The sequence below is a fragment of the Lontra canadensis genome, unplaced genomic scaffold (genome assembly GCF_010015895.1).
Source record: "Lontra canadensis isolate GAN:19392208 unplaced genomic scaffold, GSC_riverotter_1.0 scaffold7, whole genome shotgun sequence".
Lineage (NCBI taxonomy): Eukaryota > Metazoa > Chordata > Mammalia > Carnivora > Mustelidae > Lontra > Lontra canadensis.
Window position 1 is genome coordinate 26,241,366 of NW_022631001.1, and position 23,700 is coordinate 26,265,065.

The 23,700-nt window shown below is 44.8% G+C and overlaps 1 protein-coding gene across 7 annotated transcripts in view; it reads left to right on the top strand.

Moving 5' to 3' along the window:
- Positions 1–23,700, top strand: part of NUMA1 (nuclear mitotic apparatus protein 1) — a 74,623-nt gene that overhangs the window by 25,433 nt on the left and 25,490 nt on the right. For 3 of the 7 annotated variants that reach the window (XM_032853187.1, XM_032853192.1, XM_032853193.1), the window contains exons 1-3: positions 9,342–9,569; positions 14,897–14,970; positions 20,494–20,579. In XM_032853187.1, the coding sequence (XP_032709078.1) occupies positions 14,929–14,970; positions 20,494–20,579 (128 nt within the window). In that variant the 5' untranslated portion in view covers positions 9,342–9,569; positions 14,897–14,928. Of the gene's footprint in view, positions 1–8,417; positions 8,737–8,897; positions 9,081–9,341; positions 9,570–14,896; positions 14,971–20,493; positions 20,580–23,700 lie in introns of those variants that run through there. The other 4 variants (XM_032853190.1, XM_032853191.1, XM_032853189.1 and 1 more) reach the window with 3 other exon arrangements.

Here is a 23,700-nt window from a genome sequence, read left to right on the forward strand (position 1 = left end):
CACAAGCCATTCACCTGCTCAGGACACTGCCTTTCTGGTGTTCCTCTTACAAGTCACTGTTAGTGTCCACTAGACGGCCCAGTGTTCTCTCACCTTCCTTTTAGCACTGCCCAGGTCTATGTTCTTTGGCGTTGTATTAAGGTGAAATAAAGGTATGTTTCTTTCTCCACAGGATTGTAAGCCTGTCCAGTTCAGGTTTGAGTCTCCAACACAGTATATACAAGTGTTTATTTCATGTTTATGGTTGAATGTCGCTGGTTAAATTTCATTAATTCCAAGTTAAGATTAACCCATTTTATATGTTTTGAAGAGTTATGTTGCAAATAGGGTTTTGGTTTTTAAAAAAAAAATTTTTTTTAAAGATTTTATTTATTTATTTGAGAGAGAATGAGTGAGAGAGAGCATGAGAGAGGAGGTCAGAGGGAGAAGCAGACTCCCCAAGGAGCTGGGAGCCTGATGCGGGACTCGATCCTGGAAGTCCAGGATCATGACCTGAGCCGAAGGCAGTCATTCAACCAACTTAGCCACCCAGGTGCCCGGGTTTTGGTTTTTTAAAAGATTTGGTCCTAAAGGTCCCAAAATTGCAGTTTCAGGAAAATTGTGTGAGGAACTCTTCATACTTCTCAATGATACCAGATACATGGGCTGTTATTTTATCTAATGCTGTTAAAGTTACTTAGCATCTTTAAACATGGAGAAAATGGCATCTGCCTTGCCCACACCACAAGTTAGTTGTAGCAAAAACCCTTTGAACAAGAAGTGTATAAGTGCTTTGTACATATAAAGGACCATACTGATGACAGGTATAGGTTGTAGTTGAGGTGTGCTGGAGAGAGCACTGGATTTAGAAGATTTGAGTTCTGGCTCTGCAATCCTTTAGGTTGACCTTGAAGCAGGCATTTTCTTCTAGTCTTCTAGTCTGTAAAATTGGAACGAACATGCTTGCCTCTTCGGGTTCTTTAGGAGGGATTGAGATGTGAGAAATAGCTGGCCTTAAATTCTTGAAGTCTGTTAAAATGTTAGGTTTGTTGTCTGTTTGTTTGTTTTTTAACCACAGCCACATTAGATTAGCCACATTCCCATTTATTTTATTAGTTATATATTAATAAGTTTGGTGGTTTTTTTTTTTTTTTAAGATTTTATTTATTTGACAGAGAGAGATCACAAGTAGGCAGAGAGGCAGGCAGAGAGAGAGAGGGAGAAGCAGGTTCCCTGCTGAGCAGAGGGCCCGATGCAGGGTTTGATCCCAGAACCCTGAGATCATGACGTGAGCCGAAGGCAGAGGCTTAACCCACTGAGCCACCCAGGCGCCCCTAAGTTTGGTTTTTGAAGCAGCCTAGCATCCTATTTAGAAATCCAACTCTTATTAATATTTGTGTTTATTAATTTCTTTCAGAGGTTAAAGGCATCACAGTGTAATAGAAGTAGATTTGGAACTAGAAAGGGGATTCAGTGCTGTGTAGGAGGTAGAGACTGAAGATAAAGCAGAGGGGGTGGGGAGAGAGGGAGAGATGGGGAGGGTGAGAGAGGAGGAGAGGAAAGAGAGGTGTCATCTGAGTTTTTTAGCTACTTAAAGCCTATTTGAAAACAAACCAGATCCTGGGCAGAATCCTTATTCTCTCAAGCTTATGTTCTGAAATCACAAGTTGTCTCAAATCAGCAGACCTTGCTCGGACATATAAATAAATTTAAAATTTCCATCTCAGGCAGGAGAGAGCAAATCTTCAGCCTAGTTGTCACATGTGTTCCAGCATGAATGTGGGGTGGGTGGCTAGATGACCATTAAAGTCTCTTTCAACTTTGAGATTCTGTGATTTATTGACCAGGTATAGAAAGCTGCTTTTATTTAGGCCTTTTTTTTTTTCCATTTTTTTTCAATTTTGATTTATTTATGCTTTTAAGACCAATGTAATTATAAATTGCACTCTTCTCTGTGGCTTTTGTTTATGAAACCTTGTGAATGCCTTGAGTATAGTTCCAGTTAGCTTTCATTTTGCCCCATGCAAAGTTAGTATTACGAGTTTCCAAGAACCACCTCCTGTCGTCAGGATTAATGAAGCATCCACATGTGCCTTGCTTTGGGGATGGGACCCAGTAGGATAACAAACAAAGTGCTTGTTTCTAGGGGATTTGGTTTTTCTTTTTCCTGGAAAGGAGGAAATCCTTACTGGTGAAGTTTTGACCAGATTCTGAGGAGCTTAGTTCTATGTCAAAGATTTTTGTTGTTGTTATTGTTGAGAATGGTATCCTGGATAAAGAACCATGGGAAAATTTTGGAGGTGCTTTAGATATGATCTATCCAGTACCAATACCCTTCTTTTACTGAGACCCAAGCTAGGGCAAGTGACTTGCCTAAAGCCATAAATTTAGTAGGTGATGGCTTCAGAACTTACCTCCAGGGGCTTCCAACACCAAATCTAGGGTATTTTTTTGTTCGTTTTACCATTGGTGTGACTGTCTTTAGGAGTAGTTGCAAATCTTTACATTGAAGCTGTTCCTTCTTTGGTTCCTTTTACCTTTCTTTTACCTCATCATTGTTCTGTGTTTGTGTGCAAACATCGTGTTAGATATATTGCCTATAGGGACAGATCCGTTTACTCCTCATGACAAAGAAACAGGGTGAACAGGTTCTTAGGTGTTTTGTAGAAAGACCTTCTTGAGGGACAACTGAATAGGGCCTCTTGGATGTTATAATGAATCCTCTTTGGGTTTTGATTTGCCCTTTGCTTTTCTCCCCAGGAAGCCGCAGGCTTACCAACACTGCCTCATTACTCAGCACTACTCTCTGGAGAGGGAGGATGAGGCCTGGTAAATAAACTCGAGGTCAGGGTTCTGAAATAGCAGTCCTTCCCTCCAACCAGTAGTGTTTCCTCCAACCTTCTTTATGGCTTCTCACCCTTGAGATATGTCCACCATCCCTTCCAGTAGAAAATTCTTCTATGCTTACCTCTTCAGAGGAGTTTTGGTTTTTTAATGTTTCTAAATTACTATATCTTCAGAAAAAAATTCTTTAGTGGTTGCTTTTTAAATTAGAGCTGTTTTTTTTTTTTTCTTTTTTAAAGATTTTATTTGACACAGAGAGAGAGATCACAAGTAGGCAGAGAGGCAGGCAGAGAGAGAGGGGGAAGCAGGTTCCCGCCAAGCAGAGAGCCTGATGTGGGGCTCAATCCCAGGACCCTGAGATCATGACCTGAGCCGAAGGCAGCGGCTTTAACCCACTGAGCCACCTAGGCACCCCTGATTGTTTTGATTAAAAAGTTGATTCATGGGGTTCTGGGTGGCTCAGTTGTTAAGTGTCTTCCTTTGGCTCAGGTCATGATCCCTGGGATCCTGGGATTGAGCCCTGCGTGGGCCTCCCTGCTTGATGGATAACCTTCTCTCTCTCCCACTCCCCCTGCTTGTGTTCCCTCTTTCACTGTCTCTTGCTGTCAAATAAATTGATAAAATCTTAAAAAAAAAAAATTGATTCTTATGAGGAGGTATAGAAGTACGGGGTTTCTTTGAGCCATTGAGAATGTGCTAGCTTTTATTTATTCATTTGATGGCTGTTGAAGAGCAGTAGAGAATAATGTAGAGACCACATAGACAAGTCACTACCTATGTGACTAAGTCACTTAATTCCTGAGACTCAGATCTTCTCATCTTGAAGATACATAAAACGTATGTAGCTGAGAAGACTAGATGAGATGTTGATGTCCAGCTGGACTGCAATTTTGGCTCTAACACTTAACAGCTGTGTAGCCTTAGGCAAGTTATTTAATCTTAGTTTCCTTTTCTGTAAAATAGAGAGGAATAATCATAGTATTTGTTACTGTGTTATTGGGTTATTGGGAAGATTAAGCAAAATAAAGCAGGGAAGTGTTTAGCACAGTGCCTGCTGCATACTAAATGCTCATTAAATGTTAGCTATTAATTACAATGGTAGCAGCAACAGCAAGGATAGTCTGTAGGTATTGATGATGCTAGGATGTCAGGTGGCAGAGAAAAGACTAGAAGGCATTGCATAGGGCAGTGGATCTATAAGAGCCTTTTTCCCTGCCAGCTTTCCTAGTGAGAAGGCCTATAGGGACTGAGAGGCTCTCATTGGACCTACAGTGAGAGCTTCCCTCCTAGGCTAGTAGGCTGAGGTAGGAGGTTCAGATGGACTTAAGAAGACAGTGAGAAGACCAGTCTGGCATGGTAGAGGGTTTGGGTAAGGGCATAAATAACTCTAAAAGGTAAAACTGAGGCCAGGTCCAAACTGAGGTCAGGTCCTGGAGGCCCTTGACGGCCAGGTGAATTCTTTGTATTAGAAGCACCCCTGCCTCACAAATGGGCTCAGTTGGTTAAGCCACTGCCTTCGGCTCAGGTCATGATCCCGGAGTCCTGGGATGGAGTACTGCATAGTCTCCTTGCTCAATGGGGTATCTGCTTCTTCCTCTGACCCTCCCGCATCTCATGCTCGCTCTCTCTCTCTCTCGCTCTCTCTCGCAAATAAATAAGTAAAATCTTAATTAAAAAAAAAAAAAAAAAAGAAGCACCCTACCCTGGGCCATCTCTGTGGAAATTGCTCTTTGTTTTTCCTTTATACTTTTTAAAATGGTAATACTCATTTTTTAATGGCAATACTTGTTAAAAGCTGTAACGTTTACATTTTAATCAAAAATAGTAAAACAGGGGCGCCTGGGTGGCTCAGTGGGTTAAAGCCTCTGCCTTCGGCTCAGGTCGTGGTCTCAGGGTCCTGGGATCGAGCCCCTCATCGGGCTCTCTGCTCAGCGGGAAGCCTGCTTCCTCCTCTCTCTGCCTGCCTCTCTGCCTACTTGTGATCTCTCTCTGTCAAATAAATAAATAAAATCTTTAAAAAAAAATAGTAAAACAAACATCCATGCACAGGAGATATTACCAGACCCTTTGAAAACACCCTGTGTGCTCCACAGGCATCACCAGCTTCTATCCAACCTCTATCTCTGTGCTATTCTAAATCTTGTGTTAGTCACTTATTGTTTTCCTTCCTTCTTCTCTCCTTTCTTTCTTTTTTTTTTTTTTTAAGATTTTATTTATTTATTTGACAGACAGAGATCACAAGTTAGGCAGAGAGGCAGGCAGAGAGAGAGGAGGAGGAAGCAGGCTCCCCACTGAGCAGAGAGGCCGATATGGGGCTCGATCCCAGGACCCTGGGATCATGACCCAAGCCGAAAGCAGAGGCTTTAACCCACTGAGCCACCCAGGCGCCCCCATCTTCTCTCCTTTCTTTCTTTCTTTTTTTTTTTTTTTTAGATTTTATTTATTTGTCAGAGAGAGAGGGACAGAGAGCGAGCACAGGCAGACAGAATGGCAGGCAAAGGCAGAGGGAGAAGCAGGCTCCCCGCCGAGCAAGGAGCCGGATGTGGGACTCGATCCCAGGACGCTGGGATCATGACCTGAGCCGAAGGTAGCTGCTTAACCAACTGAGCCACCCAGGCGTCCCTCTCCTTTCTTTTTTAAAAATAGTTTTACCTATCCTGGTCTTCTGGGGACATGGAGCAGGGGCTGTGGATTCAGGCAGGAGCTGTGTGGTCTGCTTGTTGCCTAGCTAGGCTGGGAGGAGGGGGGGGCGGGTGTAGTTCTGGTGCTGCCGCTGGAGGCCAGCGGTGGCCTGCGGTGGGGGAGGGGGAGGCTGGAGAAACTGGCCAGGCTCCTTGGCTGTCCCGCAGAGCAGGCCCAGAAGCTTGGCAGTTTTGGCAGAGAGGTTCCAGAGGAGAGTTCAGCCCTCTGAGGCTGCACAGCTGGGAGCTGTTGCCAGAGTTAAGAGCCCAGGAGTGGGGTGGGGATCTCATATTCTTTTGAGACACAGTATCAACTCTTTCAGGTGCTGGGGAGCTTCACAGCTGAAAGGTGCCAGATGTAGGGGCGCCTGGGGTGGCTCAGTGGGTTAAGCCTCTGCCTTGGGCTCAGGTCATGATCTCAGGGTCCTGGGATCAAGCCCTGCATCCAGCTCTCTGCTCATCGGGGAGCCTGCTTCCCCCTCTCTCTCTCTGCCTGCCTCTCTGCCTATTTGTGATCTCTGTCAAATAAATAAAAATCTCTAAAAAAAATTTTTTTTTTTTTTAATTAAAAAAATAATTTAAAAAGGTGCCAGATGTAGCCAGGACAATTTTAACAGGCCTGCCTCCTATTTTCACCTCATACTTTTCTTGGAGTGTCGGTTGTGCCAGTCATTAAATTATGTTTGCCACTTTGCTTTTCTAGAAAAGCTTTGGTTTTTGCTTTGGCTTGGCTTTCCTGGTCCTTCTTTGAATAAAGAACTTTCCTTTCTACCAATAGCAGTTGCTAACCACAGACTGCAAGTGATACTGTGGGAAAGCTAAGGGCCTGGGAGAAGAAGCAGGGTGATGGGGGTCTCTGTAGTGGTGGGCCTTGGTCTGACCCCCACCACTCGCTCCAGTCATTCTCTGGTGCCCGGAGAGTTAAATTTGGAAATCTGCCATCCAGATGTATTTCAGTGGAACAGATTCAAGGAGCCCTAGTGTGTTAGATATTATGGGGGATCATAGAGAGAGAGAGAGAAATGGAACTGCTTATGCCCTTGATATTTACATTCTAGATGTGAGGACAAGATTTCCATGCTCATATAGTTAAGGCAGGACAAGTAGTGAATGCAGAATGTAGACACATTTTTCTGATTACCAATGTAATAATACATGTTTATTTAGAATAAATTAAAATATAAAAGAAACATAGTGTAGAAACTCCCCCACAGACTAACCCCTCCCTTAGATAACCACTCTTACCTGTTCTTAAGGACTATTTGAAGAGTTGAAATTTTTTTTTAAGTTTTTTTTTTTTTTTTATTTGACAGAGATCACAAGTAGGCAGAGAGGCAGGCAGAGAGAGAGGAAGGGAAGCAGGCTCACTGCTGAGCAGAAAGCAGGACGCCATCCCACAACCCTGGGATCATGACTCGAGCCAAAGGCAGAGGCTTTAACCCACTGAGCCACCCAGGCACCACCGAGGAGTTGAAATTTGAGCTGGACCTTAAAGTAAAATTCAGAGAGGCAGACTGATGGAAGGAAAGCAAGCATCCTGAAGATCCAAGCTCCCACTCCAGGGAGGAGCACCCCCACTAGCTTCCTTGACAAACAGCCAGCTTCTGCTTGGAATACCTTGGTGACTAGGTGCCAAAATGCCCAGAATGGGAATTAACCTTTGTTAAGTAACATCTTGTGTCTTATGTGCTAGTCAGTGTGTTGGGCACCTTATAGATATAGTTATGAGATCAATCCTCATTATAACCTTATAAAATAGATATCTTTATTTTTGTTTTACAAATAGGGATACTGAGGCCCAGATGTTACCTGCAGGGTCACATAGCAGCAAGTGGTATAGAGTTCTTCCATTCACTAGCTGTGTGATCTTGGGTAAATTATTTCGTCTCTGTGGCTCAGTTTCCTCTTCTGTAGAGCTGAGTGGTAATAGTATCTGCTTCACCAAAGAAGTTTTTCAGATTAATGAGCTAATACATGTTAGCAGAACAGGGCGTTCATGTCACATAGTACACATTCAGCAATAGCTGCTATTTATTATTTTCTCTCTTATTCTAACATGGTCTGTATCATTTCTCTACTTCTGTATATAGCCTTTCTGCCTGTTCAGCCATCCCCTACACTTTCCTCCCTATAGTTTTTCCCTCTGTTTCCAGCCATTCCCTTGTCTTCATTCTGTCTCCAAAGTGTTTCATTCCTCATCTTTCCATTCTCTCTCATTTTCCCCTTTTGTGTCCTCATTACCTGTCTTATGTTGTGGCAGCCTTGTGACCTTCCTCCCTACTGTTAGTCTCGTTTTGTGTACCAGAATAATTTCTGAAAGTACAGTTCTCATTGTACCACATCTCGGTGTTAAAAACACACGAAATATTCAAATCTTTGATTTCTTGGTTTCAGGTTCAAGATTCTCCAGCTCTGACCCCATCTCACAACTTAAAAAGTCTGTTTCCAGACTACTTCCAGTCTTCTCTGCTTTCCCTTTCCCACTCTTCTGTCTGGGGAGATTTTACCTGCATATTTTAAGATCCACATTCAAATATCACTTCATTTTTTCTTAGTCTTTTACCTACTCTCAACTAGTTGGAATTTTTATATCCTTTTGTGGGAGTTAACACATACTGTCTTGAAATATAATTTTCAAGGCACGTTTCTTATCTCCTGTGTAATTATAAGCTAGCTGAGTGTAGAGGCTGTGTTTAATTCATCTTTGTATATTCCCTTCAATGTCCTAAAGCAGTGCTTTGCACATAGTAGGTGCTTAATAAATACTGGTGGTGTAAGTAAAAGTTGGGGGGGCGGTCCTGATGACTGGTGGGTTTCTCTCCCAGTCCTTGTGAGAGCCGCTGTTCAGTGGGTGGAAACGCTGTGGTTTTGTTTTCTAAGAGTCCGACATCTTTTCTTTTCGGCCATGGAGGAGAGGCAGAGCCTGTAGGCTCTGCACATGGGTCCCAGTGCCTGTGTCTGTGAAGGGGCTCCAGCCAGTGCCTGCCGTACTAGGTCCCGTGCCTTGGCCCCTCAGCCCCTCCCCACAAATGCTCAGCGGAACAGGGGATTAGGTTCTGGCAGCACAGCTGGGATTTTGGCGGCCATTCCACAGTCGACAATAGCACGCAGCCACCGGGACAGGACAGCGCGGGCCTGCGCTCCAAGGCCACGGTCTGCCTGGGCTGCTTGTTTGGGTGGCCGAGGGGGAGGAGCAGGCCCAGCGCGACGTCCTGGCCTTGCCACGCAGAAGGTACGGGCTGGAGAGATTCCCTCAGGGAATGGGCTTGGTGGGGGGGGTGGCCTTGTCCCAGGGCAGGCGGCGCCGGCGAAAGGAGGCCGGTGCTTTGTGTGTGAGCGGCCTGTGTGTGCGTAAAGACACAGCCGCCCCGCCCTGGAGCTGGCAGGAAGCTGCCCCGCGTGAAAGGGCCTGTGTCCTGCTCACCCTCCAAAGCTCCCGGCTCTTCCTCGGTGCCCCGCGCGCCGGCAGGCAGGGGCTGATCTAATCATCAGGGCAGTCCGTTGCTGGCCAGAGAGGTGGACAGGCTGTCACTGCTGTGTTAAGAGAGCGAAGGGGGAGTGTCCGGGTGATACCAGGTTTGTCAGGCAGGCCACTGTGAGATGTGTTTTGTGTTTTATGCCACAGTTTGCCTTGGCTCTTGCCACTGTTGCGGTTCAGGATTTTTTGTCTGCTGGCTCCCGCGCGCCTCTTCCTTCCCCCCCCACCCCCCATGCGTCCTATTCTCTTGTTCGTGGGCCTAGCCCTCCCGGCCCCTCCCCTCCGGGGCGCCCCTCCCTCCTTGCCCCCGACTGCCGCCCCTCCCCCCTTGCCGAGAGTTCCTTGCTTTCGCGGTGCTCCCAGACCACGGAAGCTTGCTGTGCCTTTAAAGAAAGCAGACTCCCGGCTGTGACGCACTTCTGGCTGTCAGCCAGGAAGATCGCTCCTGCCAGGCTGAGAAGAAAACCAACAACTTTTCTTTTGTGTGTGGGGTTACTTTCCACTAGCCCCCCCCTCTCCTCTCCTTTCAAGATTTAAATGCTAATGGCGGATTAAAACCTGTAGATACGTTTGGCTTTAGGAGTCTGGTAAGGCCCCCCCCCCACCCCTTGCACTGAGACTTTTTCTCCCTCCCTCTTTCTCTGGGTTTTTGTTCAAACATGGACGAGGGGGTGCGGTGGAGTCTCCCTCCCCCCCTTTCCTGCGCCATCCTTAAAGGGGAGGGAGAGGAGAGGGAGCGCAAGTAAACACTCAGAAACAGGCGCTGGGAGCAGAGCTTGCCAACATCCGGGAGTTGGCGCCTTTGAGAGCAAAGGGTTGCTTTCTTTCCCCCTCGCGTATATGTCAGCGTGTTTTTGTTCGGAGGGTGGAAAGCGTGCGCCTGCACATTGAGCTGTAGAGACAGCTCAAGAGAGCTTCTCCATTCCTGAGGCCTGGTGTGTACGCAGTGGTGGGGAGTGAAAAGGGTTCATTTTGCCAGCTGGTGGCTGCCAGGGTGTGTGAATATAGTAGTGGTGTCAGGTGCTAATGTACTGCTGGAGTGTGCTTGGGTGTATATGTATATGTGCAGTACATGGCTGTAGGCCCCAGATCTGCTTCATGAGGCAACCCTTTTTCCCTCTCCTTCTGATCTGGACCCTGCAGAGCATGGGGAGGGGGGAGGGCAGGTATCAGTAAACCACATTTGAAGAAACCTGGGAAATCTTGGTTTCCCTTGAAGCCCTTCTCTTGTTCCTCACCAGGGCTCTGGGCCAAATTCTAGGCTACACAGAAGGGTTGGTCTGGGTGAAGAGGGGGAGGCTTGAGTCCAGACTAAGTCCCCTAAAGGGGGCCCAGAGAGTACATCCAGCAAGCTGGTCTGCCCTGACCTCAGGAGTGCAGAGAAACCCTTTAGACTTAGATGAGACAGGCTATCCAGGACTCTCCAGGAGTTGAAAAGGAAAATATGTTTTTTCTTCCCTGGCTTCTGTTGGAGCTGCTGGTCCTTGGGCCTTTTACCTCCTCCAAGCCTAGAGATGCACCAGCAAGGTATTTCCTACTTTGTTCTTTATGATGAGTTAGGCTATGGCGACATCGCTTGGCCTTTGCTGGGCCCCTCTGAGGTAACCTACCAGGTGAGGTCTGGGTGGTTGTTTTCCCATGTCTCCTGACTTGTCCCTCCCAGAGTCAGAGGAGGAGGAACACCCTCAAGATAAGGGTGTTTGCCTTTTGGATGTGGGGTTCACTTAGATGGTGGGATATCTCTTTTAGAAAGGTGTACAGAGCATGGAATTCTTATGGCTATAGGCACGCAGGCTGTCAGGGTAAGTAGTGGTAAATCTTGCCATTGAGCTTGGTCTTACAGTTAGGACAGCTCCCTTACAGCTTTATAAGCTCCCTTCTGAGCTCTGAGCCTTTGGAACCATGGGGTACAGAGGGAGCGGGGCTTGGGAAGGACACTTGGAGGTGGGAGTTTTTGCGGGCTTTGGGCCCAGAAATTCTGAGAGTGGGAGGATGGTTTAGTGGAGGCAGGTGCCAGTGAGTGATCAGTACAGTTTTGTTGCTTTTGGGACCAAAGGTCACTTTGGTGTTATCTCGAAGAAGGGTTGGTACTCAGGCAGGCAGTAGTAAGTGGCTAAGAGATGGTCTCACAAGGAGCTGGCACCCAGGCTCGGGGGTGGGGTGGGGTGGGGTAAGGAGAGCAGCACTCCACAGCTCAGACCTTCTGGCCCTTGGCCTATCACTTGGTTAACCTTAGAAATGAAACTTCTAGAACAGACCCCAGAGGTTAGCAGTCCGACTCTCTGGTCCTGTTCCTTGCATCTGAGCAGGTGGTTTGCATTAGCTTCAGCCCTGGTAGGAAACCGTGGTTAGAATTTAACTCTTTAATACCCAGAGAGACTTCGGGCCATGTGGTTGTGCATCTCTTGAGTGTCACTTTCCTTGTCCTGATATATCTTCTCTAGAAACAGAGGGGTTACTGTAAATGTGGGAATTGGTCCTGATGTAGGAATTTACATTATGTCAATTTTGAAAATGTGAAGAGGATGCAAGTCCTTTGGTTTATAAAGCAGCTGCTTCTGTGTCTTGGTTCCTTCTTGAACTCAGGGAAAAGAAGCCACCTTATCAGCTCTGTGAAGCCTCTGGGATTCTGGGGGCACTTCTCAAAGAAACAGTCTGGTGGTCTCTGAAGGTGTCTTGAGAAGGGTTGCATTCCTGAATTTTGTTTGTTGATTCACTGGGGCTGGTGAGTGGGTCGTTGGTACCTGATCAATTTGGGGTGCATCTCAGCAGATCTTTCTGTGAAATGGTTCTGAGCTATAATCGTGGGGATCTGTTTTTCCATCACCATGACCATCAACCAGTCTTCTGGGTGGGGCTTGCCTCAGATTTCAGGGGGAGGGTGGAGAGGATGGTGCTTTGGCTGGGAGCCCTTGGGTTCCAAGCCAAGGCCTGCTTAAAGCTGTAGTCCCAGTCTGAGGACTAGCTCTGCCACCGACTTCAATCATTCATTACTTGAGAAGTGAATGGCTGGCTGGCCTAACAGCTCCCAGCCCAGTGTCCTGTGTCTGGGAAAATGCTGGTTTATGGGCTTTGAACTGACAAGGTCATTCTGGAGTTCCTCATGTTGGTTATTGGATTCCTCCTGTTTCTGTGCCTGAGAAGCGTAGAAAAAGGCATTTGGACTTGACACTGTTTTCCTGAGCAGTGGGACTAGTTTTAGACAGGCTTCCCCACCCTCCCGGAGGACATAAGGTTTGTATGTTTTGCCTCTGAGATGAAGGGAAGAGGCTGGTTAAACCTCAGGTCATTTTTAGCAGCACAGCTGTGGAATCTCTCAGAGGGGGCAAGATTTACCCTGGGTTACAAATAAGTAAAATTTTTGACTGAAATGTTGGACCTCTTCAAAAGGATGGCAAGTATAGAGGCAACAGTGGGGATGAGGGACAGGTGATCTGGGCTTCATTTTCCTTGTTCCTAAAGAGCTTAGACTTTTGTTTTTAATTTTTAATTTTTTAATTATTTTTTAAAATTTAAATTCAATTAACATATAGACTTTTTTGTTTTGTTTTGTTTTAAAGAAGCCCTAGTAGATCATTTGGCCATTGCTGCCTTCACCACAACGGCCAGGCATGATCCCTCTAACTTTAGGCCAGCCAATAACCAGAAGTCTTAGTGCAGTGCAATAGTTGAGACCATTTCTCTTCATCTTTGGCTGGCCCCAGGGAGCTAAGCATTCAGTGCTGATGGATAGGGCATGCTGGGTGAAAATCATCCAAGACTGAGGAACACATAGGTCCTTTAGGTTCTCTGCCCTCCTGAGAGCTCCCTTAACCACTTCCCTTGCTCTTGCCAAAGCCCATGTGAATTGGCTCATTTCCAGGACTGTGACGTTGGTATGACAGGTGGAATCTTGTTGGGTTTTGTGGGGTCAGGAAGCACTTAATTACAATTAGCATTTAGTTATATTTAGCATTTAATTATTTTCTATTATTTAAAGCTTCATGTATGTTTTAATTTCATTACTTACCTCGCTGTATAAGCTCCTCAGAGGCAGGGACCATGTCAGTGTCTCCCATTTCCCATATAGCTTCCAGCGCAGAATGAACATCTGTATGGACTCAGAAAGTAACCTTTTTGCTTGGTTGGTAAAGACAGTACACTTGGTGCGCCTGGGTGGCTCAGTGGGTTAAGCCTCTGCCTTTGGCTCAGGTCATGATCTCAGGGTCCTGGGATGGAGCCCTGACCCTCACATCCGCATCTTGCTCAGCAGGGAGCTTGCTTCTCCCTCTCTCTTTGCCTGCCTCTGTGCCTACTTACAATTTCTCTCTCTCAGTCAAATAAATAAATAAAATCTTAAAAAAAAAAAAGATAGTATACTTATGTAGGAAGAACTAAGAATGATAGGGCGTGGATTATCATCAGATTTATGTATAACTTTCTCCTACTAGACAGTAAGTACTTTATGGACAAGAATGATATTTTTCTTATCCCCAACACACTGTGTACAGAAGACGCTTAGCAAATGTGGGGCACCTGGGTGACTCAGTCTATTAAGTGTCTGACTTTGGCTCAGGTTGCGATCTTAGGGCCCTGGGTTCAAGCCCCAAGTCGGGGGAGCCTGCTTCTCCCTCTCCCTCTGCTCATGCAGTCTTTCTCTCTCTCAAGTAAATAAAATCTTTAAAAAAAAAAAAAAAGGTGCTTAGCAAATGTTCGGTCCATAGAACCCACACCTTGGAGATGCTAATATGTGGGGAGAATTACAGGTGATGTGACTTAACCACTTGTGTTCTTCATCGAATAGTGACAGACTACCTGTGACAGGAGGTGGGGGCGGGGCTGATTGCTCCCATGATTGGTGGGAGTTGGGGGGGCTGCTGGGGGATGTTGAGGAATATTTAGTCACCAGGTCTGTGGTCTCCTGGGCAGGTTGGGAGGCAGATGGCCGATTCTCAGTGGGAAAGGAAATTGGGAATAGGAATACCAGGACATGTACCTAATCTTTCATTAAATGTCCCATGAGATTTCTGCCAGAATTGGGTCTGGTATCATCAGGTCCCTCATTTGAACCGTATCTTTGACATTTCTGTGGGAGATATAAAAATCCAGAATTTGGAGAAGTTTCCCTCAAGGTCTTAGTTATTTTTAGGCAGAATTTGGGCACCTGCAGAAAGAGCCAGAAATCAGCCTCTCTGTTAAAGATCAGTGATCATTTAGTGTGTACGTACGATGTGCCAGGCACTGTGTTATTTGTGTTACCTGCTTTGTCTTGAAGCCTCACAGTAACCCAGATAGGTGTTTGCAAATCCCATTTGGTAGATGAGGAAACTGAACTAAAAGAAGTTACGCTACTTGTCCAAGGTTACATGGAATCACTTTCAGACCCACATCTGTCTGAGAAACCTTATTTGTTCCATGTTTTAAGGGCACCATGTCCCAAAGAACAGGGTTGAAGGACAGCCCTGAGTGTTACATTTTCTGTGGAACAGAAAACTGTGTGTAGAGCTTGTGGACTTTGAATTAAATGCAGGCTCTTTACTGTTATGGTAAGTTTTATAGTAATTTTATTTTATTTTATTTTTTAAGGTTTTATTTATTTATTTGACAGAGAGAGAGCGCACAAGCAGGGGGACAGGCAAAGGGAGAGGGAGAAGCAGGCTCCCTGCAGAGCAGGGGAAGCCTGACTCCTGGACTCTGGGATCATGACCTGAGCTGAAGGCAGTGGCTTAACCAACTGAGCCACCCAGGAGCCCCAAGTTCTATAGTAATTTTAATGTATAGTTAGAGCTTTCTAACAATTCCCATGTCCTTGGTGGGTTAATTGCTGTGTAAAGAGATTGACGTATTCAGAGCCAGTATATTAAACCATTTCCCACCTTGTCCTTCATCACGGATATCTGATATAATTAGCTGCTGTTCTTCTCTTGGTTTCCAGGTGCATTGGGGTGACTGTTCGGTGTCACCAAGATGACGCTCCATGCCACCCGGGCAGCTGCACTCCTCTCTTGGGTGAGTCGTTTTCTCTTTGGTGTGACCTTCTCCAGGAAGTTTGCAGGGGTAGAAGAGGAGTTTTTTAGGAGCCACAGCTATGTAAAGTCTTCTCATCTGGAGATGAAGGAAATACAGTTTTCCTTTGCCTTTCCCCTTAGTTTTTAACTTTAATTATTTCTGGCAGTGTTGCTCCTGATAGTGATCCATGACACCACTTGTGTAGCTTAGAAGAGAACTCCCTGCTAAGCTTCTGTATACCTCTTAGGAGAGGTGGGTTTTGTTTTTTTTTTTTTTTTTTTTTTTTTTTTTAAAGATTGTATTTACTTATTTGACAGACAGAGATCACACATAGGCAGAGAGGCAGGCAGAGAAAGAGAGGGATAAGCAGGCTCCCTGCTGAGCAGAGAGCCCAATGCTATGCCGGGCTTAATCCCAGCACCCTGAGATCATGACCTGAGCCAAATGCAGAGGCTTAACCCACTGAGCCACTCAGGCACCCCTTAGGAGAGGTTTTCATTTCCTTTTGGTCATGGAAGAGTTGGCTGTAGCGTGGCACAGACACCCTTCTTCATTTGCTTCCTGTGCATTTTTCTGACTAGAAGCGTTTATCCTGAACTTCACTGACATGTGGGACTTTGGTCTTGAAAGGCCTTTTATCATAGGGCAAGGTTCTCCTCGATTTCTTTACCATGTTTCTGTCTGCTTCCATTGTCCTCCTGTTGACTTTTTTTCTTTTTTTTTTTAAGATATTATTTATTGGGCGCCTGGGTTAAGCCTCTGCTTTCGGCTCAGGTCGTGGTCTCAGAGTCCTGGGATCGAGGCCCGAATCTGGCTCTCTGTTTGGCAGGGAGCCTGCTTCCCTCTCTCTCTGCCTGCCTCTCTGCCTACTTGTGACCTCTCTCTCTCTGTCAAATAAATAAATCTTTAAAAAAAAAAAGTGTTAAAAAAAAAAGATTTTATTTATTTGATTCAGAGAGAGACAGTGAGAGAGGGAACACAAGCAGGGGTAGTGGGGGAGGAAGAAGCAGGCTTCCTGCTGAGCAGGGAGCCCCATGCCAGGCTCCATCCCAGGACTCTGGGATCATGACCTGAGCCCAGGGCAGAAGCTTAATGACTGAGCCACCAGGCGCCCCCTCCCGTTGCCTTCTTGATTACTTAAATCATTGCACTAGGTCTTTTCATATATCTCTGTCCAATATGAACAGTGGCAAATGAAAGAGTAATACCAAGCATTGGGAACATAAAGCTGCAGGGAAGTAGAAGAGGATACAGAGTGTAGTGATGACAAGCTTGTACCTTGGAGTCAGACAGCCTGATCTAGAATTACTGATCTGGCCCAGGTGTGTGACCCAGGGCAAGTTACTTAGCTTCTCAGGACCTTGTTTTTAAAATGGAAATAAAAATACCTCATGGTGGTGTTAAGAGAATGAAGATATATTGTGTGTAGAAAACATCTAGTACTATATCTGAGTAAATAATAATTCTTGATACTTCAAATATTGCTGGGGCATGATTAGGGCCAATGAAAAAGCCACTTAAAAATTTTAGAATATTTTAGTGGTGCCTGGGTGGCTCAGTCATTAAGCGTCTGCCTTTGGCTCAGGTCATGATCCTGGGGTCCTGGGATCGAGCCCCGTGTTGGGCTTCCTGCTCTGTGGTGAACCTGCATCTCCCTCTCCCACTCCCCCTGCTTGTGCTCCCTCTTTGGCTCTGTCAAACAAATAACATCTTTTACCAAAAAAAAAAGAAAAAAAAGGAAAGAGAAGAGAAGAAAAAATATTGTCTCTTCCTTTCCCTCCCCTCATCCCTGAGGGGCTGGTTGGGTTTGGGAGACTGTGAGCTTTGTCTGCAGTTCAGTGGATTAACTGAATACTGGCGGAACCTTTAGCCACACTGTTTTAAGTTGATCAGTTTATTTATTTAGGTCCTAAACTTGTTTTTATGGTGAGTACTACCATTACAGAGAAGAACCAATACAGGGCTAGTTTTATTAAATAGCGGGTACTTGTGTGCTTTTTCAAAAGTCAAAATGAACAATGCATTAAAATATTAATATATGGTAACATAGAATTTTTTTTTTTAGGAATTTTCAGTGTAAGCAAAAGTTAGGCAGCTATAGTGGATTTTATGATAATGTAGCTGTGTCAAATAATGCTTGTTTTGAAGAGTGGCATAGAACACATGTGACCATTTTAGTTGTGGTTTAGAGAAAAATACAGGAAAAAAAGATTGGAAAGAAATATATCAAAATGCTTAAAGTACATATATTAAAATACTAGAATAAGTGGGTTTTTTTCCAAATTTTAATAATTTGTTTTATAGTATAAAAATAAATTTATACTTTACTTGAAGAATAGCTTAAAATTGTTCTATACCCAGCAGTTACAGTGAATGAATTGATATAGGGAAAAGGGAACTTTTTAAGATTTGACAACCCTAAGCCACCCTGAAACCCAGTGAGTTTGGCCCTTCTTCCCGTGTTTTAATCCCTGATTAAAGATGAAAGAGTTTTTCCGCTTCCTTCACTTTCCAGTGATTTCTGATTTGAGAGCAAAATAATGCACAAGGAGAAAATGAATTTTTTTTTTTTAAGATTTTATTTATTTATTTGACAGAGAGCGATCACAAGTAGGCAGAGAGGCAGGCAGAGAGAGTGAGAGGGAAGCAGGCTCCCCACTGAGCAGAGAGCCCGATGCGGGACTCGATCCCAGGACCCTGAGATCATGACCTGAGCCGAAGGCAGCAGCTTAACCCACTGAGCCACCCAGGCGCCCAGAAAATGAATTTTTATCTGCATAAAAGAAACTATTGCTAGATTGTTACTTAACTGACAGGAGATGAATCCAGAAATCTTAAGTGACTTTAAATGAACTAACTGGTGTGATTTTTCAGTCTTTTTAGTGAATAAGCGTTCATAGCCCTTGAAAGTTTTCTTTTGATTACAAGGAGTATTAAAAGGAGGTGGTTTTGGATGCTTACTGTCTTGGTGCTCTCTTCATTTTCAGCTGGTGGAAAAGGATCTTGGCCTAGAATATTCAGAATCTTCCTCAAAAATTTACACTGGCCTTTCCTGACTAATTAGATTAGGCTATTCCCCTCAAAAGATGGTATAAATATAAGTATACATATTTATATATATACAAGTATTTTTTATATATATACATATATAAATTTAAGACTTCAATGAGAGTTTGCACTTTATGTTCTATACTTTTTAAAAAAAAACGCTTAACCTGTTTTCATTTAGATCCATCTAGAAGTTTTTTTTTTGTTTTTTTTTTTAATTTTTTTAAAGATTTATTTATCTGTCAGAGGGAGCGAGTGAGCACCTACAAACAGGGGGAGCATCAGGCAGAGGGAGAATCAGGCTCCTTGCTGAGCAAAAAGCCTGATGCGGACCTCGATCCCAGGACCCTGGAATCATGACCTGAACTGAAGACAGACAGTTAACTGACTGAGCCACCCAGGTGTCCCTAGAAGTTGTTTTTAATATTGAAGTATGTAAGGGTGCTAGGGTGGCTCAGTTAACCCACCCTCTGACTTCTGCCCAGGTCATGATCTCAGGGTCCTGGGATTGAGTCTGGAATCGGGCTTGCCACCAAGCAGGGAGTCTGCTTGTCCCTCTCCCTCTGCTCCTCCCCCTGCTCCCTCTCAAATAAATAAATAAAATTCTACACACACACAAACACGGATAAGTATTTAACTAGTGGCGCTTGGCTGGCTCAGTTCATTAAGCGGCTGCCTTCGGCTCAGGTCGTGATCCCAGGGTCCTGGGATCGAGTCCCACATCCAGCTCCTGGCACAACAGAGAGCTTGCTTCTCCCTCCCACTCTGCCTGCTGCTCTCCCTGCTTGTACTCTCCTTCTCTTTTAAATGAATAAATAAATCCTTTAAAAAATTATTTTAAAAAATTAGTATTTAACCAAATAAATAGTATAATTTCTGTGGCTGAGTCCTTCTTTTTTTTTTTTTTTTTTAAATACTCTCATTCTCTAGTGCAGTCAGCTAATTAAACTACTGAGAAGTAGAAGTTTTGCTGCATCTACTTCCATTATTTTAATTTTATTAACCATAATAGTGCTTTGCGTTTAGCACTTTCATCTTGTAATGTGTTCTTGAGTTCATAATCCCATTTGAACCCACACTGGTCCTCTAAAGTAAACAATGTAGGGATTCCATCCATTTGGCAAGTGAGAAAGTAGGCACAGAAAGAAATAAGTTGATAACAGAGTTCTGGAAAGTTAGTGAAGGCGTTAGGTCTAAAATTTTAATCTGGGAGCTCCCAGCCCCATATAAATCTATCTATTTATATTTTTATTTATTAGTAATGTTTTCTTTCTTTTTTGGAGGGGTTACTAAAAAGCACCCCTCTCCCCCAGTGTGGGGCTCAAACTCAGGACCAGAGATTAAGAGTAGTATGTGCTTCCAACTGAGCCAGCCAGGCGCCGCATAGTCCAGTATCTTTTATTAAAGAGCGCATTTTAAAGAGTAGAATCTATTCATTGCACATAACCACTCTGCTGAAGTTCTTACAAATAAATACCTTGTCAAGCAGCCTGAGTTCCCTCCTTCCTCAGTCTTGGACACAGGATTGATTGGTTTAGCAAACCCTTTTTTTCCTGTGTACTGACAAAGGTGAGGTTCAGCCCAGGCTTCTTCTGAACTTGGTGGTTTTGGAATTTATGAGGTTTTTCTGTACAAGTTAGCCGTATATGCTTGTTGAATAACCTGTGTACCTGACTCATTTGCAGATGACTGGTGGTGAATTTCCTAGTTGTAAAGACTGAGTTAGATGGATGCCAGCCAGAAGGCAAGGAAGAGAAGCAGGCAGTTGAATTGGAATTGACAAGTTTTTTCCTGGGGTTCCCAGCTCTTCTTTTCCTCTTTATTTTTTTTTTTTTTTATTATCTTACTGCCTCATCATTTCTCCCTGTGTCAGTCACAGTTTTATGTCTGGAAAGAATTTTTTAAATGCATTAGTAACAAGATTTTATATCTGTGGGAGTGTGTAAGACATATATAGCATTTAATGTAAGTTTTGATTAGATATTTCAAAATTCAAGAGATAGAAAGGGCTGTAGGGTGATAATTTGGGCTACAGAGGGTTATAATGTAAACATACAAGAGCTACAAAGGGCAATAATATAAAAAGCCTTTCTTTTTCCCCACATCTGACTTTCAGCCATCAAGTTCCTGTCCCTTGAGGCAGTGGTGGTACAGTTTCTCACGTATCCTTCCAGAAAAGCATTTTATGCCGATTTTATATTTAAAGTGTATCCCTGTGGTGGAACATCCTAGAATGTAAGCTCTCATTTACTTGAATCCGGAGGAAGGACTCTCACAGCGGCATTCAGGTGGCTGTCACTGGACCAGGGGGGCAGCAGCTCTCCTTGGCTGAAGTGAACGCTCCCAAAGGCCTGCGGCCTGCAGTTGCAGGCACTCCAGGAGAGCCGGCGGCTTATGGGCCTCTGGGGAGAGGAGCGAGCGCAGTGCTTCCTGCACCTCCGCCTGTTTCAGCAGGCTCTGCCCTGTGTTTTGCAGGTGAACAGTCTGCATGTGGCGAGCCCTGTGGAGGCTGTGCTGCAGCTCCAAGACTGCAGCGTCTTCATCAAGATCATCGACAGTATGTGAGTATGCGCCATGCCCCTCGCCAGCCCCTCAGGGGAGGCCATGTGTTGGGGTGTTGGGCCGGGCGCTGCATTTATCCCCTTTCCGTGCCAACAGCTATGACCAGAAGGCCAGGGCAGGACTGCCAGCATGGAGCCAGAGACAAGAGCACACGGGCCTCCTCCTTGGGCCGCTGTGTCTGTCTGTGGGAGAGCTTTTGCTCTTTTTCCACCTTCAGGAGTCCTCACGCTTGTGCAGGAGAGCCTGCAAGTCTCCTTGCTTTCACGGTGTTTCAAGAGCCTGCTCTGGAGCTTGCTGTCCTCTTGTCTCAATGAGAGTCTTCCATACCCTCTTCTTGTGGCTTGTCCTCCTCTCACAAGCCCTCCTTGGCAACCTGTAGGGTCAGGAAGAAGAAATGGGGAAGCTCTTGCACTTGAAAGAATTAAGCAGCACCTGGAAATCTTATCTCAAAGATTTGTTAGCATAGCACAGATATGTTTTGTTGTTGTTTTTTAAAGATTTATGTATTTATTTACTAGAGAGAGCCCGCTCGCACTGGAGAGCACACAGAGGGAGAGGGAGAAGCAAACTCCCTGCTGGTCAGGGAGCTGGATGTGGGGCTCCATCCCAGGACCCTGGGATCCTGACCTGAAGGAAGGAAGGCAGACGCTTAAGGCTTAATGGACTGAGCCACCCCGGTGTCCTGATATGCTCCTTTCTAAACCATTATAACATTTTTGGGGTTTTCACCTGCCTCATTAACTTGCTCTGTGAAGTTGATTAGCATTTGATAAGCAGCTTGCTGTCATGTAGCAAGGATTCTAGTGAGCTTTGTTTTCTGTCTTTAGCATGGTTCCTTTGAACAGCACAGTTATCTGGGAAATCAGTGGAGTGGGATTTCCGCCTTGTATCTTCCCTGTTTGGAACTAAGCAAAAATGGGTCAAACTATAACCTGCAATAACCTGAAGTTGTCTTTTTCTAGACTCATATAGTTCATCCTTTTTCCTTTCTCATCAACTTTAACGAATTATGGAGGGCAAAACTGACCTTCTTTTCACTTTGTGCTATGGGCAAAAGTAGAGGTCAGCTATAATATAAAGGATTGCGGGGACAGTGGAGAGGACCCTCACTTTATTTTTTTAAGATATTTATTTATTTATTTGGCAGAGAGAGGGAACATAAGCAGGGGGAGTGAGAGAGGGAGGAGCAGGCCTCCCGCTGAGCAGGGAGCCTAATGTGGGGCTCGATCCCAGGACCCAGGGATCATGACCTAAACCGAATGCAGACACTTAACGACTGAGCTACCCAGGTGCCCCAGGACCCTCACTTTTTAAAGGAACGCACAGTTGACTCTGAGCCCCCAGGTCAGGGACAGACTGAGGTGTTGACGGTGTTTCTGTTCCACACATAGCAGGTAGGAACCAGTGCTAGGGAGTCAGCATCTCTGTGAAGCAGCTTGGCCACCTGTTCATGGGGAAAGAAGGTAGAACTAAGTTGGTCAAAGGTAGGGGTTGGGTCTGATTCCCCTTGGGGTCCTCTGCACCTTGCTTAAACACAGTACAGTGGTTAATGTTTATTGAGTAAGTAAATGAATGAAAATGTAGTTGATACTCTTCTGCAGCAAAGTCTAGTGGGACTGAGTATCCTGGAACAGATGGATTCACTGGAGTGGTTTTTTTAATGTTTTGAATATATTTTTTGAAATGTATGTTGGTGGTGGGATGTCTTATAAGATGTTTTGAAAGTCCCTGTGGCTCTAACCAGCACCTGCCTTAGTGAAAAGAAGTCACTGTTTTCTTATTTTGGTATAGACAGTACCATTTTCTCTCCCAGTTATCCCAGCAGGACATTTCAGCATTTTTTTTTTTTTATGATTTTATTTATTTGTTTGACAGAGAGAAAGAGATCAGAAGTAGGCAGGGCAGCAGGCAGAGAGAGAGGGGGAAGCAGGCTCCCTGCTGAGCAGAGAGCCCAATGCAGGGCTTGATCCTAGGACCCTGAGATCATGACCTGAGCCAAAGGCAGAGGCTTCACCCACTGAGCCACCCAGGTACTCCTCAGCATCATCTTGAATTCCTCGCTCTGCTTGGCAGTGATCCTACTTAGTCACCATCCTCTCAGTTTGTCCTTGGAAGACTTCTCACATCCCTGCCCCTGCCTCATTCTGGATACCAGGCCCTTGTGACCTCGTTCTTCTCTAATCTTTGCGTGTCCCAGGGCATTCCTTCCTGCAGTCCTGCTCTCATTATGATGCCCCACAGCTGCTGGTCCTCAGTGACTCTTCCTTGCCAGAAGATTGAAATAAAAAATCTTCAGTCGTGATATGAAAGAGCTTTCTTCAGGGGCTCCTCTCCTCCCACCAGTCTTGCTTCTTACTCATTTCTATCCCCATACCTTATCCCCATTTTCCTTTCTTCCATTCTTAGTTCTGGATTTTATTAGTTGTATAATCATGGTGCTGCTCAGCTTGTTCTTCTCATCCCCTTGTTGCCTGTAAACTGATGATTAGAGCCAAGCTTGATTAGTTTAAGGTTTTTTTGTTGCTGTTTTTTGTTTTTTACAAGGATACTTCATAGATAGAATTGGGTACCACCCATAAGTCAGCATTTTGCAGTTCCTGTTGAAAATAATTATTTTTCAAACCCTGATGAAGTGGTAAATCTAGATTGTTGACACCAGTAGCTGGTAACATCATGAGGCTGACAATATCTAACCTACTACTGAATTTTAGAATCATTCAAAGGAGGGGCAGCCAGATGTTGAGAGGAGCCAGCCCTTGTAACATACAGTAGGGTGCAGCTGTTTTTTTGTTTGTGTTTTTTGAACTTAATGGATCAAGGTGGCGCACCTAGCTGGCTCGGTTGGTGGAGCACGCGACTGCTGATTTTGGGGTTGTGAGTTTGAGCCTACATTAGGGGTAGAGATTACTTAAAAAAATAAAATCTTGAAAGAAAGGGCAACCCTTTTGAATTCCCTCCCTCCTTGGGAGCTTTGTACTATCAATAAACCTTGCTTTGCTTTCCAGAAAAAAACAAAAAAAACAAGGAGCTTTTGCTATTGAGATAAATTTCCTTGGCCTAATGACAAGAGCACTAGATATGTCCATGGGTAGGGATGTGTGTCCTTGGTTTAGCCACTGT